General features: G+C 50.2%; 2 protein-coding genes and 1 non-coding gene across 3 annotated transcripts; 2 read left to right on the top strand and 1 right to left on the bottom strand.

Annotated features, from left to right (window-relative positions):
- Positions 1–604: 604 nt before the first annotated feature.
- Dnajc30 (DnaJ heat shock protein family (Hsp40) member C30) lies at positions 605–1,948 on the bottom strand. Its single transcript, XM_051161333.1, has one exon. It carries the CDS (start codon positions 1,922–1,924, stop codon positions 1,265–1,267), a length of 660 nt encoding a protein of 219 aa, XP_051017290.1. The 5' UTR covers positions 1,925–1,948; the 3' UTR covers positions 605–1,264.
- Bud23 (BUD23 rRNA methyltransferase and ribosome maturation factor) lies at positions 1,927–14,376 on the top strand. Its single transcript, XM_051161334.1, has 12 exons — positions 1,927–2,179; positions 2,271–2,308; positions 5,020–5,115; positions 5,210–5,292; positions 5,508–5,604; positions 7,903–7,999; positions 9,239–9,289; positions 10,023–10,108; positions 11,110–11,155; positions 11,379–11,437; positions 14,098–14,187; positions 14,307–14,376. Exons 1-12 carry the CDS (start codon positions 2,132–2,134, stop codon positions 14,359–14,361), a joined length of 846 nt encoding a protein of 281 aa, XP_051017291.1. The 5' UTR covers positions 1,927–2,131; the 3' UTR covers positions 14,362–14,376.
- On the top strand, positions 13,620–13,752 carry LOC127204048 (small Cajal body-specific RNA 20). The gene has a single exon (XR_007832404.1). It is a non-coding gene; the product is annotated as a small Cajal body-specific RNA 20 (non-coding RNA).
- Positions 14,377–16,513: the final 2,137 nt, after the last annotated feature.

Genomic DNA, 16,513 nt, shown 5'->3' on the forward strand with positions numbered 1-16,513 from the left:
GTAGCTCTGGCTGTCCTGGAACTCACTCTGTAGACCAAGCTGGCCTCAGACTCAGAGATCCCCCTGCCTCTGCCTCTGGAGTGCTGGGATTAAAGGTGTGTTTTTACCATGCCCGGCTTTAGTTTGTGTCTTTTTAAAGACAGGCTTTCCTATGTAATTGGTCACAATCCTCCAGCCTCAGCCTCCCTGGATTACTGGCCTACACTACACTTTGGACTTCATCTTTACCTTGACCAATGAGCCTTCTTCTATTCCTGGCTACTCCAAAGCCCAAAATCTTCACACAATCCAAACGGCTCATTAGAAGGATTTGACTTGGTGGCACCCATGATCAACCCTGCAGATGCAAGGGCCACATTCGGGTCAGTTAACAAGCTGCACATTTAGCAAGTGGCTAATAAAAGGAAGACCAAGGACAGGCACACTGCCTGAGCATTGCCACCCCACATCACCACTGTGTACTAGAATATATGAGTAATAGTGACAGACCTCAGAAGACAAAATCATTTTGTTTCCTGCTATTATGCCCACACTCAGCACCTTCCCCCAAGGTCACACCCCAGATCAATATGGGCACACGAATACATTCCTCACACATAAAGGCTTTGTTCTCTCCATCCTGAACGATGTTAGGTGGTGTGGAACAGATCTGAGGAAAAATGGCAACCTTTCACCAATTTTTTTCATGGTGGAGAAGCGGGGACGCAAGAAGACAGCAAAGCCTGGGACTAAATGCAGTGCTGTTGCATTCGAGCATTCTCTCACCGAGCTACATGTCTCTTCCGTTAACACAGAAAAATAAATTTCATGCAGGGCCCATAAGAATTAAATCTTTTTGGCATCAGACAATCAACCAGTGGTATTGAACGGTTCAAAGGTTACAGTGGAAGCTTGGCACCATGGTACAAACATGTGGCAGGGGACAGGGCAAATCTTGCTCACTGGATAAAACCAGAGCAAGTTACGGGGATTGACACCTGGAAGGCAACTTCTAGAAACAAGCAGGCATCCAGGGGACTCTGGAAAGCACTTCAATTTCTGGTTTTCGGCAATCTTTATCCTGGGGCCTCTTTCTTGGCCACTGAAGAGGCCCCTTTTTCTGGACCATAGGAGACGGGTGTGCTGATCACCGGACAGGCTGGAGGGTGCTAGGAGGGTCAGGAGAATGCCACTAGAGGTAGCCAATTCAATCCAAGACCAGTAAGTTCAAGGGTCAAGAAAGGCACGTTTCTTGGGCTGATTTCCCTTCCCTCCTTTTCTCCGATTAAATACGAAAGCCGACGTAGACGAAGATAAGGAAAAGGACGACAAAGAAAGTGGCATCTCGGGTATCGTCCCAGCGGAGACCCTTGTTGGTTCTGCCCTCTTGCTTTTTGCGAAGGGCTTCCTTCCGAGCGCGCAGACGCCGCTCTCTCGCTAGCTGTTCTCCGTAGTGCGCCTGGTAGAAGGCGTCAAAGTCGAACATAGTGCGGCCGTCACCGGGAGAGGACCGAAAGCCATCGTGAGTACGAGGGGTATAGGGACGGGGGCGGGGAGGAGTGGGATCCGCCACGGGCTTCCTAGAGGGCTTGACACCGGGTCCCCGCAGGTCCTGGTCGCTGAGCAAACCTCGGTCATACTTGCGACGGAGGATGGAGCTGCCCAGGACCAGATAAGCTTCGGAGATGCGTGTGAAGCGTTCGGCGGCCTCGGTGCTCCCAGGATTGCGATCAGGATGGTAGAGGAAGCTCTGCCGGTAGTACGCCGCTTTGATCTGTGCCTGTGTGGCCGTGGAGGGGACTCCCAGCAGCTCATAGAGGGCGGTGCGGGAGTAAGTCCTCACCCCAGGGCACAAGCCCGCGGCTGAATTTTGAGGCAATCCCGGGACCTGCCACAATCTCAATAGAGGTGACAGCGGCCACCCAAGACAGCGCGCGGCCGCCATGTTGCGGCGGGTGCCGGGCGGCGCCAAGCCGGCCAATGAAAGCCGAGAATCCTGGGCGGCGCCCCGCCCCCCGCCTTATAGCCAATCAAATAAAAGGAAAAGCGGGGAAAATTTAGAGCCACCGCTAGGATGCGGTCGCAGGTTGGTGCTGACGTCAAAATATCGCGCTTGGACTAGCCGGCACCAGCGTGCTGCGGTACCCTAGAGATGGCGTCTCGTAGCCGGAGACCCGAACACAGCGGACCGCCAGAGCTGGTGAGAGCGCCGTCGTGTTTTGGTCTTTTTCTAGAATGACTACTTTTGGATTCTTCCCTTCTTATCCCACGTATTTTTTTCTTCCCAACAGTTTTATGATCAGAATGAAGCCCGGAAATACGTTCGCAAGTGAGGAGGGCATGGCTGTTGAGCGGTATTGGTGGGTCGGGATTGGCAAGTCGCCCCGATTCTGGGCGTCGCTTGGAAAACATGTAGAATTTAGGAGTTGGGGGAAAGGAGGGACCTGAGTAAATGCCGTTCTGTCACCGGTAAAGTGAACTTTAAACCATTGAATTCCTGGAGAGATCTTGGTACTCCAGTACCAGTGTGGTACACACATTAATTCATCTCCAGTTTACACTAGGTCGCTTGACAATGTGTTTTAAATATGTGAAGTAGATAGTGGTTAGAGGATACAAGTAGGGTACTGTCATATTGTGTAGGTGCTTTGTCAGTGAGCCACACCTCCAGGCCCTCACTTGGGGATTCTGGGCAGACGTTTTAGCTTTGGGCCCCACCCCTAGCAGTTCACTGAAAGATTCTGAAAAGCACTCTACCATTAAGCTACACCCCCAGAAAGGAATCAGTATTATTAGGAAGGAGGATGTACTCATTATAGGCTTATTGTGATCCTTTTTAAATACATGGTTGCATTGAATTGTCATGGCAACCATTAGCATAAATAATGTCTAAATCCTCTACATGATAATTTATTTGGTTTTGTTGGCTTGAAACATGGCCTTATATAACCTCGGATGTTCTTCATTTTTTCATATATCGGAGGTGACTGAATTTCTGACCCACCTATCTCCACCTTACAAGGGGTAAAATTACAGGCACAGTCCAGCATGTACAACTCTATGGAAACTATTATGTGTGATGATTTACTATGGATTTTGGAAACATCAGGTGTGGCTCTTATGTCCAATATGGCAGCCAGTAGCTAGCTATTAAGATTTTATGAGTTTGAATGACCTAATGTGAAGAAATTGAAACACACACACACACACAAACCACATCTCACAATTTTATGTTGATTACATTTTGAAATGATACTTTGAGTATATTGGCGTAAAAATAATTATTTACTATACGTGGTTAAATAAATTGATTATGGTTTTTCCTTTTGTTTTGTTTTGTTTTTCAAGACAGGGTTTCTCTTTGTAGCCTTGGCTGTCCTGGACTTTATTTGTAGACCAGGTTGGCCTTGAACTCATAGAGATCCTCCGAACTCTTGCCTCCCAAGTGCTAGGATTAAGGCGTGTGATGCTACCACCTGCCCAGCTTCTTTCTTTCTTTCTTTCTTTCTTTCTTTCTTTTTTTTTTTTTTTTTTTTTAAGATAAGGTCATGTTATGTAGCCCAGTCTGGTCTCACTTGTAGTGACTCCCTCTGCACACTGAGATTACAGGCATGCACTGCTGTGCTCTTCTATTTACCCCCCCCCCACCCCCCCACCCCCACATCGCCATCTCCTTTTTGATACAGTCTCACTATATAGCCCTGGCTGGACTCAAACTCACAGAGATACACTTGCCTCTGCTTCCCGGGTTCTGGTTCTGTGGAGGTCTGGACCACACCTGGGGCCTGCCTTATATTATATTTCTCAGGGCCACCGATGCTATAAGGCTTTCGTTTTCTGGTTGCTGGGGATGGAATGTATGGCCTAGAACACACATTTACCACCGAGGTGAATCTTTCTGGGTTTTTTGGAGGTGCTGTAGATTGAATTTAGGGCCTCTTGTATGTTAGGCAAGTACTCTACCACTGAGCCACAGCTCTAACCCTTGTGCATTGGTGGATGATCTTTGTATATGGGAGTTTGGCAGGTGATTTTTTTTTTTAATTTTATTTTTATTGCTGTTTTGTCTGTATGTCTATGTGAGGGTATTAGATCCTGGAATTACAAACAGTTGTGAGCTGCCATGTGGGTGCTGGGAATTGAAGGTCCTCTGGAAGAGCAGTCAGTGCTCTTAACCAGTGAGCCATCTCTCCAGCCCAATGGCAGGTGACTCTTGGAGAGCACACATTCCTAAGGAATAAGACACGAAAGTCCAGTGGAGTTGTAAATACTCACTGACTGGTCCTTTGTTGAGTGGTTTGCTCTCTTTATCGGCTTGTCAGCTAGTGCACTTAAAATTGGTGCACAAGGGCTGGAGAGATGGCGCAGTGGTTAAGAGCACTGAATGCTCTTCCAGAGGACCCGGGTTCAATTCCCAGCACCCAGTTGGCAGTTCATACCTATCTCCAACTCCAAGATCTGACCCTCTCACACAGATATGCATGCAAAACACAAAAAGCATATAAGATAAATTTTAATTTATATATATAGTTTAATAAAATATTTGTACAATAAAATGATATACTACTTTTGGGACTACTTTATTGGTGTTGTTTGGAGGCAGGGTCTTGCCCAGGTTGGCCCTAAATTCTTAACCTTGTCTCAGCCTTTTGAGTGGAATTTTGTGGGAGCATCTATGCCCATCACAGGACTAAGATTAATAAGTGCATTTTAGTTTGTTGATTTCTGGTTAGAATTGTAAGTTTAAAATGTTGATCAAGGGCTGGGGAGATAGCTCAGGACATAATCCCCAAGCTTCTTGACTGAGTTTAATACCTAGAACTTGTGTTGGAAGAAGTGAACCAAATTGATCAAGTTGGCCTCTGACACACACACACACACACACACACACACACACACAGTAAATGAAATAAATTTTTAAAAGTGTTAGAAAAAGTACCCCTACCTGATGATTCCTTTTCTTACTCTCCTGACTCGTTTGGTTTAAGAGAAATACAACCTAGAATTCTATAACCATTCTGGTGTTTCCCTACTTCCTAGCTCACGGATGATTGACATCCAGACCAAGATGACCGAGCGAGCGTTGGAGCTCCTCAGTTTGCCGGAGGGTCAGCCCTCTTACCTGCTGGACATAGGGTGAGGTTCTGGGGCCCTAGGTCCAGTTATCTGGGTTAGGATGGAGTGCCCCTGCTGTTCAGTTTGTGAGCCCCTGTTTTTTTGTTTCTTCCAGCTGTGGTTCTGGATTGAGTGGGGATTACATCTCAGATGAGGGACACTATTGGGTGGGCATCGACATCAGCTCTGCCATGTTAGGTAAGCGTGCCCTGTCCTGTACCAAGGTGACTGTCCTCTCTTGAATATGATGTGGCTAAGTTGGATTTTTGGTTGTTTGAGGTAAGGTCTTTCTGTATTGCCCAGGCCAGTCCCCAGTTTGGGATACTCCTGCCTCGGCCTCCCTGTTGCCGAGGTCACGGGCTGGCCGGCCCACCACACCAGCTGTGCCCACACTTTCTTTTCCTCCAATGTAGATGCCGCCTTGGACCGAGACACAGAAGGAGACCTGCTGCTAGGGGACATGGGCCAGGGAATCCCTTTCAGACCAGGCTCTTTCGATGGCTGCATCAGGTAAGGGTCTTCACTTTTGTTTGTTTGTTTGTTTTTCAAGACAGGGTTTCTCTGTGTAGCCTTGGCTGTCCTGGACTCACTTTGTAGATCAGGCTGGCCTTGAATTCCCAGCAATCCACCCTCCACTGCCTCCCCAGTGCTGGGATTAAAGGCGTATGTCACCACGCCTGGCTGGGCTCTCCTACTTTTAATTTCATAGACCAGTGTTTCCTCAACCCAGCTGGATAGCAGTCATTATATGGTATTGTAAAAGTTACGTGTTTTGGGCCTGTGAGCTGGCCCGGTGATTACAGATGCTCGGTACCAAGCCTGACGAACCAGAGTTTGACATCCTGAACACACATGGTGGTGAGAAAGAAGATTCTTGAAAATCTTTATCTGTCTTCCATACGCGAACCAGTACGCGCACATAGTAAATAAGTGTAATTAAACAAACGGACCCATTCTGAGACTTTGAGATCTATAAGGACAAAGTCTGCTAAAAAGAACAGTTGTGCCGGGCGTGGCAGCACACGCCTTTAATCCCAGCACTCGGGAGGCAGAGGCAGGCGGATCAATGTCAGTTCGAGGCCAGCCTGGTCTACAAAGTGAATCCAGGACAGCCAAGGCTACACAGAGAAACCCTGTCTTGACGAAAACAAAAACAAAAGCTACCAAACAAAAGGATGGTTGTGTGTGCACATTGTTGTGTGTGTTGGCACAGACAGCCGAGGCAAGAGAGCCCCTCGAGTTCAGTCCTCAGACACTGTCCACCTTCTGTTTCATACAAGCTCTCATTTTATGTGAGTGTTGGCCTGAGTATGTGTGTCCCGGTCCCTGTGGTGGCTCGAGGACAGTGGCCAATCCCCTGAAACTGGAGATGCTCGCCAGCTATTGTGTGGGTGCTGGGAACTGAACCTGTGTCCTGCGGGAGTAGCAAGTGTTCCTAATCACAGAACCATCTCTCCAGCCCCTGAACTTTAATAACCGGCTTTGGAGTATTGGAATTACTGTTAGAAATATGAAATATGGGAGGCTGGAGACATGGCTCAGAGGCGAAGAGCACTGGCTATTCTTCCAGAGGTCCTGAGTTCAATTCCCAGCAACCACACAGTGGCTCACAACCATCTATAATGAGATCTGGTGCTCTCTTTCTGGTGTACATGCAGGCAGAACACTGTGTTTATAATAAATAAATCTTTTTTAAAAAGAGAAATATCAACTGTTGCTGTGTACTCCTGTAATCCCAGCACTCGGAAGGCAAAGATAGGCAGATCTCTGTGTTTGAGGCCAGCCTGGTCTACAAAACGAGTCCAGAACAGCCAAAGCTACACAAAGAAACCCTGTCTCAAAAAAGCCCAGAAAAAGGAGAAGAGCAAGCTCATCCTCTGCACCATGAGTTGAGGCAGAGCCTGGCTCAAAGTTAATAATGTTTAATAAATATGAAGCAGCCAGATGTGGGGGGAGGGGAAGGAAGAAAGACATATGAAGCTTCTGGCATGTGGAGTTGTATGTCAGAGAGAGATAGAGGCTTTGTTTTTAAAGACAGGATCTCGGAAAGCTGGCTTTCTCGTCTGTGGATGACGCTCCCCAAATGATGGTTAACGTTTCCTTTTGCCTCTTGTTGAACCAATAAAGTCTGATCCGTTAAAATAAATAAATAAATAAATAAATAAATAAATAAATAAATAAATAAATAAATAAATAAATACAGGATCTCACTATGTAGCCCTGTCTGTCCTGAACTCCCTATGTGGACTCACAGCGATCCACCTGCATCTCCCTCCTGAGTGCTGGAACTAAAGGTGTCCACCTCCTGGCTGAAGTGTTGGTTTTGTTTTGTGGTGTTGGAGAGCATACTGAAGGCCTTGCTCATGCCAGGCCAGTAGTACGGCATTCTGTGGCTGGGTGTGCAAAGCAGTGAGTAGGGGTGGGCCAGAAGTGAAAAATGCAGCTGCAGAAGGTTTGGGATCTGGGGGATTTTAAGTGCCTGAATAGAAACAGCAGAAGGATGTAAGAGGGGCGATGAGTGGCTGGTGTAAGTGCTGTTTGGTAGATTTCCTTTGATAGGTGGAAGAGAATGAAGGGGCAATAACAGTCTTGGCACCAGGAGACAGGCACAGTCATTGGTTGAGAACATTTTCCTGGAATCAATGAAGGAAGTGAAAGTTGCCCTGACTGGTTGTGTGTTGCAAAGACGTGACCAAGAGTGGACTGTCCTCTGCAGGGTGGGAGCTATAGGCAGCAGATTATGGTAGCTAATGGCGGAGGCCTTTGGGGAGGACATCGTTGCCTCTGACTGGGTCCCTTTCTTTCCAGCATCTCTGCCGTGCAGTGGCTCTGCAATGCAAACAAGAAGTCGGATGTCCCTGCCAGGCGCCTCTACCACTTCTTCTCTTCCCTGTACTCTGTCCTTGTGAGTATAAGCTCTCCTCTTATGCATGTCTGTCTGTCTGTCATTTCTCCTTCATGCGTTGCAAGTTGGAGGATGAAGTTGACGGGGTCCCATGAGAGGAAGGCTGCTAAGAAAGGAACACATAATCTGTTGAGACTCAGATAGGATGTGGTGGTATAGACCTGGAATCCTAACACTTGGAGGCAGGGACTGGAGAGTTGGGAGTTCAAGGCCAGCTTTGACTACACAGGAAGTTCAGAGTCAACCAGAGATGCCTTAAAAATGCGAAAGAAAAAAGCCCAGGTGCAAAACGCTGACACGTGGTCAAGCACAGGGGCGCCACAGTCAACATCTGAGACACTTAGTTGAGTGACGACGGAGACATCATGTCTCACACACGGGGACCACCTGCCAGAGTGCCCGTGTCCTCTGCAGCTCCCTTCACTGCCTTCTTTTCTAATTTAAAAAATCAGAGTCAGGCGGTGGTGGCGCACGCCTTTAATCCTAGCACTTGGGAGGCAGAAGCAGGTGAATCTCTGAGTTCGAGGCCAGCCTGGGCTACAGACTGAGGTCAAGACAGCTAGGGCTACACAGGGAAACCCTGTCTCAAAAAAAAAAAGTGAAAAAACAAAACAAAGTTCATTGCCAGGCATTGTGACATAGACCTTTTTCCTTTTTTGTCTTACTTTGTTATATACATGTATGAATGTTTTGTCTGCGTGTATGTGTGTGTACCACATCCACGCTTGCAGGGGTCAGAGAAGGCACATCATGTCCTGGATCTGGGGTCACAGACAGCTGTGAGCTGCCACATGAGTGCTGGGAATGGGCGCCAGGTCCTTCAACGGAGCAGCCAGTGCGCTCCACCCCTGAGCCAACGCCTTTAATCCCAGCACTTACCCGGTTATTTTTGTGCCTGTCTCGTTTTGAGACAGGGACTTACTGTTTAGACCAGGCTGGGCTTGAGCATGTGGCAATCCTCCTGCCTCTGCCTCCCAAAGGCTTAGGTTACAGGCACGCACCACCTGGCCCCAATTTTTTTCTTTCTACCACCAAACCACAACTATAAGTTAGATGCCAGCTTTACCAGCGTGTGCCCCACAAACTAAGGAGTCTTTTCGTTCATATTAGTACTTTGAGCCGTAAGAGTGGTGCCTTGCCTGTGACGGGAGCTCCACAAAGGTTTAGTGAGGGAGGGAGTGCCATGGTCATGAATTCCACAGGGCACTTACACATTCGTGGCATCTCTGTTGCTTACAGGTCCGTGGGGCACGTGCCGTCCTGCAGCTATACCCTGAGAACTCGGAGCAGGTGAGCAGGTGGATAGAGCCGCAGGGAGGGGACAGTGTAGAACAGTTCTCTCTGTCCAGCTGTCTTCTTGCCACAGGGCACCATGAGGGAGCAAGGAACTCATGCTGCCTGGTGGGGAAAAAAGGGAATGGGCATCCTAGTGGTAGCTCTGTGATCCCAGATGGCTCCCTGAGAGGGACTGTCTCTGTAGGGGAGGCTGATCTTCTGCTGATAGATGAGGTGGCGGGGACGCTGGAGGTGTGGCTCAGTAGCCATGTGCTCATCTAGCGTTCATGAGGACCTGGCCCCCATCCCCAGCACTGAGTGAGAAAAGTGAAAACAGATAGCATGGTGTCAGGAAATACTGCGATGTTACTCAGTTCCAGAATGCAGCAGGTAGAGGGGGACAGGCGAGAGGACGGCCTCAGCAGTTCTGCCCTGTTAGGCCTATGACGGTGATGGTGACTGTTCCGCAGCAAGAGAAGGGAGTCTGGTCTTGTTGGCGGCACTCGTTTCCTGAGGGCCTAGAGATGGGTGCCTGGAGCAGAACTGCTTTGCTCTGATCCTCCCTCAGGGTGGGGCCGCTGCGACCAGGTGCTGCTCTCATGCTGCCTCCATGGCTTTCCCAGCTTCTGAGTTGGAACTGTCTGGCTAGAATATGCTTCAGATTCTGACCACTGAGGGCTGAGGACATCTCTCACTTCTGTCTCTCCTGCCCCATCACCCCACCCATTCCCCTGGCCCCTCTCTTCAGCTGGAGCTGATCACAGTCCAGGCCACGAGGGCAGGCTTCACTGGCGGCGTGGTAGTGGACTTCCCCAACAGCGCCAAGGCAAAGAAGTAAGTGCCGGGCGCTGGGCTGATGGCAAGCATGAGGGCCTGGATTCCCGTTTCCAGAACCTATGTGGGGCCAGGCGTGCTGGGTGATGGTGCATGTCCTTAATCCCAGCACTCGGGAGGCAGAGGCAGGCAGATCGCTGTGAGTTCGAGGCCAGTCTAGTCTACAGAGTGAGTTCCAGCATAGCCAGGGCTACACAGAGAAACCCTGTCTCAAAAAGCAAAAACAATGGCTGGAGAGATGGCTCAGTGGTTAAGAGCACTGGCTGCCTTCCAGTGCTCTTGAGTTCAATTCCCAGCACCCACATGGCAGCTCACAACTGTCTATCACTGTAGTCCTATAGGATCCAGTGCCCTGTTCTGGTGTTCAGGTGTAAATGCAGACAGAACATCCATATACATGAAATAAAATTAAAACAAACAAACAAACAACAACAAGAAGCCAGGCATGGTGGTGCTTTCTTGTAACCCTGGCGCTGGGTAGATGGAGATAGGCAGATCTCTGTAGAGTCATTGGCTAGGCAGCCTAACCTACTAGGCTAGTAAGAGACCCTGTCAAAAGAATGAGCTGGGCAGTGTCTTGAGGAGTGACCGTAGAGGTTGACCTCTGACTTCCATGTGTGTGTACATACACAGGGCTGGGACCAAGGGCTGTACACAACGAAGGGGCCCTTTCAGGCTACAGTAGACAGAGGAATGTTGGGTAGGTGGGCAGGGTCACCAAAGATGCAGAACAGGGGCGGATGGAGAGATGGCTCAGAGGTTAAGAGCACTGACTGCTCTTCCAGAAGTCCTGGGTTCAATTCCCAGCAACCACATGGTGGCTCACAACTACCTACAATGTGATCTGATGCCCTCTTCAGGTGTACATGCAGGCAGAGTATTGTGTACATAATAAATAAAGCTTTAAAAAATTATTTAAAAAAAAAAAAAGATCAGGGCAGAGACTCCTCTCCCTGCTGGGCCTTGTGAGGCAGGCTTCGGGTTGCTCTCTCTCATTTCAGGTTCTACCTCTGTCTGTTTTCTGGGCCTTCCACCTCCCTGCCAAAGGTAAGAGCCTTGGGCTTCCAGGCCGGGCCTTGTTTTCCCAAGAGCGTGCTGGGAGGGCTGTGGTGGTCAGGGTTCCCCAGTCCCCTGCACACAGAACCCCGCTGTCTGAGAATTTTGCAAGTCCTAGCTTTCAGGCCTGCTGGGCTTACTCTGGCCTGGATGTGGGTGTTTCTATGTTGGGGCAGTGAGCTCCAGGGTAACTGAAGAGTTTTGTCCCCTACAGGGGCTGACTGAAAGTCAGGATGCAGACCAGGCCACTGAATCCACTTTCACCAGTGAGAGGTAAGGACCAGATATGCCTCTTGGGCTGTGTCTGCCTCCTCCCCAGGCCAGGCACTGGGGCAGCCACAGTGCCATAGCTCCTTCTTGACAGGAGGTTGGCAGGGTCCTCCTGTCCACCGTACCACCACCCCTCAGCCACTTTCACCTAGGGCCTGGGCCTCAGCCTTCCCTGGCTCCTGTATCCTCATCTCCACACAGCTCCTCACAGATGAGAACGGCCACTCAAGCCATTCAATACAGCCCAGCTTACAGACCCAGTGTGAGGACAAGGGGCCCTAAGAGACGTGGGATGCCTTGTCCTTCCTCTGCGAAGCCGAGTAGAGACATCTAGAAGAGTCCCAAAGCTCAGTGGAGAACGAGCAGGGGAGCTGAGAGGACATGAGTGGGCAAGGGTCAGGGCCCAGACTCCCACGACACAGTAAGCTCCTCTACCCTCTGAGCCATCTCACCTGCCCTGGTTTCTGTTTCACTGTGAGAAGAAGCAGGTTCCACATGGCATTTCCCCGTCGCTCCCGGTGCCTGTGGGCACTTCCCCATCCCTTTCCACCTCCATGACTTTGTGTAGTGGGACTTCTCGGACCCACCAGTGCTTTAAATAAGACACGAGATTTATTAATATTTAAAGCTTAGGCCTTTTGCCCCAGGCAGTGGTGGCGCACGCCTTTAATCCCAGCACTCAGGAGGCAAAGGCAGGCAGATCGCTGTGAGTTCGAGGCCAGCCTGGTCTACAAAGTGAGTCCAGGACAGCCAAGGCTACACGGAGAAACAACTCTGTCCCGAAAAGCCAAAAACAAAAACAAACCTTAGGCCTTTTGCTGGGCTGACTCCCAGCCACGTCATCTAACTTTATCCTGACTGTTCAAGCCCATGGCCACCACGTGACTAGTTCTTTCTCTCTGCACAGTCATTCCTGTGCCCCTGCCAATCTCTTGCCTTTGCTTTCTTCCTCCCAGAGACCTCTCTCCTGGAAGTTCCACCCTCCACTTCCTGCTTAGCTATCGGCCATCAGCTCTTAATTCCATCCAATAGGGAAATGTGGGAGGACGAATGTTTACAGAATATGAGACCAGTGACGGCCCATAGAAATAGCAGTGCCGAGCCGGGCGTGGTGGCGCACGCCTTTAATCCCAGCACTCGGGAGGCAGAGGCAGGCGGATCGCTGTGAGTTCGAGGCCAGCCTGGTCTACAAAGTGAGTCCAGGATGGCCAAGGCTACACAGAGAAACCCTGTCTCGGAAAAAAAAAAAAAAAAAAAAAAAAAAAAAAAAAAGAAATAGCAGTGCCAGGATCCAGCTAGTACTGAGCTCTCTGCCAGTTTAGCAACCAACAAATATACAGACACACTTTATACAATCTACCCCAACATTTAGTAGCTCGCATTTTGTGTCCTTTTACACTCTGTCCCTACAGTGTTGCTTGTAATCTTTGGAAGGATTTCCATGTCTGCAGTAACCTCTGACTGCACCTGGCCTCTGACCCTTGTCCACTCACAGTCCTTTCTTAGCTCACTCTCCACTGAGCTTTGGGATTCTTCTAGATGCTTCTTTTCAGCTCTGCAAAGGAAGGACAAGGCATCCAGCCCTGTCCATGCATCTTAGGGTCGCTCAGCATCACACAAGTCTCATATGAGGGAATGCTTGTCAGCCCCATCCCTGCTCTTCTGGGCTATTCCAGCCCTCTTCCCTTTTTTCCTCACTCCACTCACTCCCTTCCTTTCCTCCTTGTCTTCTTCCTGGCAGCTGGGGCCTGCCAGATCCTTGTCACAAGGCATCTTTCCACCCCCTGCAGTGTGCATGGCGGTGTGTCACTGTGCTGCTGAAACTGACCTCACTGATCTCTGTTATTCACCTGCCCACATAGGAGGCCAGGCTCCTCCCTGGCTTCCAGACCAACATGGGTATCCTTCCCTTCCTCCCATGGCTCCCTTCCAGCCTCACATGGCCTGCCTTCTTGCCTAGTGGCCTGAGTGGCTGCACACATCCCAGACGCTGGGTAACTTTTGGGCCTCTGCTCTGGCCCTCCAAGTTCAGGGTCCAGCAAGGCTAGGTCATGGCTCTTGCCTGCACCCAGGGGCCTCAGTCTGTACCGCTGGCAGCTCTCCTTCAAGCTAGTCTCGATCACTTCATCCCGGCAGCCAAAGGAAATGAGGCTGTGGGTGGGAGAGCAAGCTCCCTCTCTTCCCTGGCCTCTCGTCCATTGGGCTGTGGGGATCACGTTCCTCCTTAGCCAGGGCTGGAGGCCAAGATCAGCCTGTGAGGGGCATCTTCGTCAGGACTGCCATAAGCGGGCAGCCTTGTTTTCCGGCCTCAGACATTGACAGAAGCTGGAGTGGGGGCGGGGGTGGGGATGGGCGACACCGGCTTCTGCTAGGCTCACTGAATCCCAGTCCCGATGGGGACCTTAAGTGGCAGCATTGGACTGTGCAGGTACCATGGCTGTCCTTAGGCACTACCAGGCTCTTGAGTTTCTCCTTCCTGGCGTCACCCTGCGTAAGGTGTGTGCCAGACGCAAGGCCATCTACCCAGTGATACCTTACAGAGGCAGGGACTACACCCAGAAGTCCTGTTGTGGAGGTGTCCAGAGTGGAGATTACAAAATGGGAGAAGGGGCCCCAGGGCTGCTCCGTGCACACCTTAGTCATCCTCTTCTGTCTCTGGCCAGGGCTCCACACAAGAAGGCGCGGCGGGACCTGGTGAAGAAGAGCCGGGAGTGGGTCCTAGAGAAGAAGGAGAGGCGCAGGCGCCAGGGCAAGTGAGTACCAGCTGGGTGTGGACGGCAGGCAGGGAGGGTGATGCTGTGGCCGCCAGGAAGTCATCTGCACCTGAGGTGCCAGAGCTCTTCACTCTCCTGGGTCTGTTCTTCGTCTGCAGGGAGGTCAGACCTGACACCCAGTACACCGGCCGCAAGCGCAAGCCCCGCTTCTGAGGGTGCTGCATCTAATCAAGTGGAGAGCCCGGCCGACTGAACCTGCATCCAGTCCTGCAGACGGCCCTGGCCACCCGCACCTGCATCCAGTCCTGCAGACGGCCCTGGCTACCCACTCTGTTCGGAGGTTGGAAGCTGTCCAACCCAGGACTTGCCTCTGAGGAATTTTCTAGATTGAACTGTTTACCTCAGCAGCAAGCAACATAGTACTTTTAAAAAGCTCGAAAGCTCTCAAAATATTTTTTCACTAAAAGAGTTCTGGGGAATCTGGGTTTGGCAGCCCAGATCCTGTATTCCCAACACCCTCCCCAGAGGCTGAGATAAGATGGAAAGTTCCAGGCCAGTCTGGGCTACACAGCAAAAATCTGTTAAAAAGCCAAAAAGAAAAAATTTTCTAAGGATGTTTTATTTTGTCCTAAATTCATTAAATTACTTTCTAAGTAATTGGTTGTGGCTCTAGGGTTCCTCTGTTGGGGACCACTGCACGGCTCCCAAGAAGGAACTGGAATGGACAAAAAGCATTCTGGTGACTTGCTAAGGGCACAGATGGGTCCTTGAATGGGGACTCATCTTACATGTCATGTCTTCCTGCAGGGTTGGGAATGAGAGTTTGAGGTATCTACTGCCTCAGGCCTTGGCCCCTTGCCTCAGGTGGGAACTGTTCAACAGCTTAGCACTTGGGGGCCTTAGGCTCTGGGGTGTGTGGTGTCCACCAGGCTATTTGATGGTTACATTCTGTGAACCCTAAAAGGGAGACTGCACCTCAACATGGCACAACAGGGAGGGCAAGGGGTGTAAGGCCCTGGAGTGGCACCTCCCGAGGACCAGATCTGAGACCTTGGCTCCCTGGCAGGACAATTCCTGCCATGCAAATGAGGCCTGAAGATTCCCAGAGCCCATGTGAAGCCAGATATGGTCAGAATTCTCTGGAACTCATGGGTCAGCTGTACACAGTGAACAAAAGACCTTGACTGCCTTGAACAAGGCAGACTGTGAGGCCCAAAGCCTTGTCCTTGGCTCTCCCCACACATGTACACACGCTCAGGCACACAAGTGCCCCCCTCCCTTGTTTAAGGGGCTGGAGAGATGGCTCAGTGGTCAAGAGCATGTACTGCTCTTCCAGAGGGCCTGAGCTTGGTTTCTTTGTATTAGATTTTTTATTAAATATATACAGTATTCTGCCTGCATGTACACGTGCACAACAGAAGAGGGCATCAGATCACATTATAGAGGGCTATGAACCACCATGAGGTTACTGGGAATTAGACTCAGGACTCTTAACCACTGAGCCATCTCTCCAGCCCCCTTGAGCTTGATTTCTATAACCCACACTGGGAGCGCGGAACCACCTATAATTCCAGGTCCAGAGGATCTACACCCTCTTCTGGCCTCCGCGGACAACTGTACCCACATGACAGACAGACAGAAACAGCCAGGCATGTGGTGCTCCCGTTTAATCCAAGCACCCGAGAAGCAGAGCAGGCAGATCTCTTGTGAATTTGAAGTCAGCCTGGTCTACCCTGTAAGTTCCAAAACAGCCATGGTTACCTAATAAGACCCTGTCTTTTTTTCTTTCCGTTTTTTGTTTTTTTGCTTTTGAGACAGGGTTTCTCTGTGTAGCCTTGGCTGTCCTAGACTCACTGTGTAGACCAGGCTGGCCTCGAACTCACAGTGATCCACCTGCCTCTGCCTCCCAAGTGCTGGCATTAAAGGTGGGCAAGATCCTGTCTTAAAACTTAAAAACAAGATCTGGGAGCTGGAGAGATGACGCAGTGGTTAAAAGCATTTGTTGCTTGTGCAGAGGAGAAAGTGGAGCTGGTTTCTGGCACCCACGCTGGGGCTAAAAACCATCCATAAATCCAGTTGCAGGGGATCCGACCCACTCTTCCCAACCTCTGAGGGCCCCAGGTACACATGTAAAATATTCATATAGATGAAAGATAAGGCTCTGCTGTCCCCTAGGTAAGAGTAGGGTTCTGGGCTTGTCTCAGAAAAATCCAATGTTACCCGCTGACCACCCAGAGGCAACTGAAGGCCTGTGTTTGGGGGAGGGTGGGATCCTCCAAATCTGAGCCTCTTCCCCCTTTGGTACCTACATGGTTGATCCCATATCCCCTACACTGCAGATGGAAAGAAAGTTCCAGAAGCTCAC

Source organism: Acomys russatus, chromosome 19, assembly GCF_903995435.1.
Source record: "Acomys russatus chromosome 19, mAcoRus1.1, whole genome shotgun sequence".
NCBI classification, from domain to species: domain Eukaryota; kingdom Metazoa; phylum Chordata; class Mammalia; order Rodentia; family Muridae; genus Acomys; species Acomys russatus.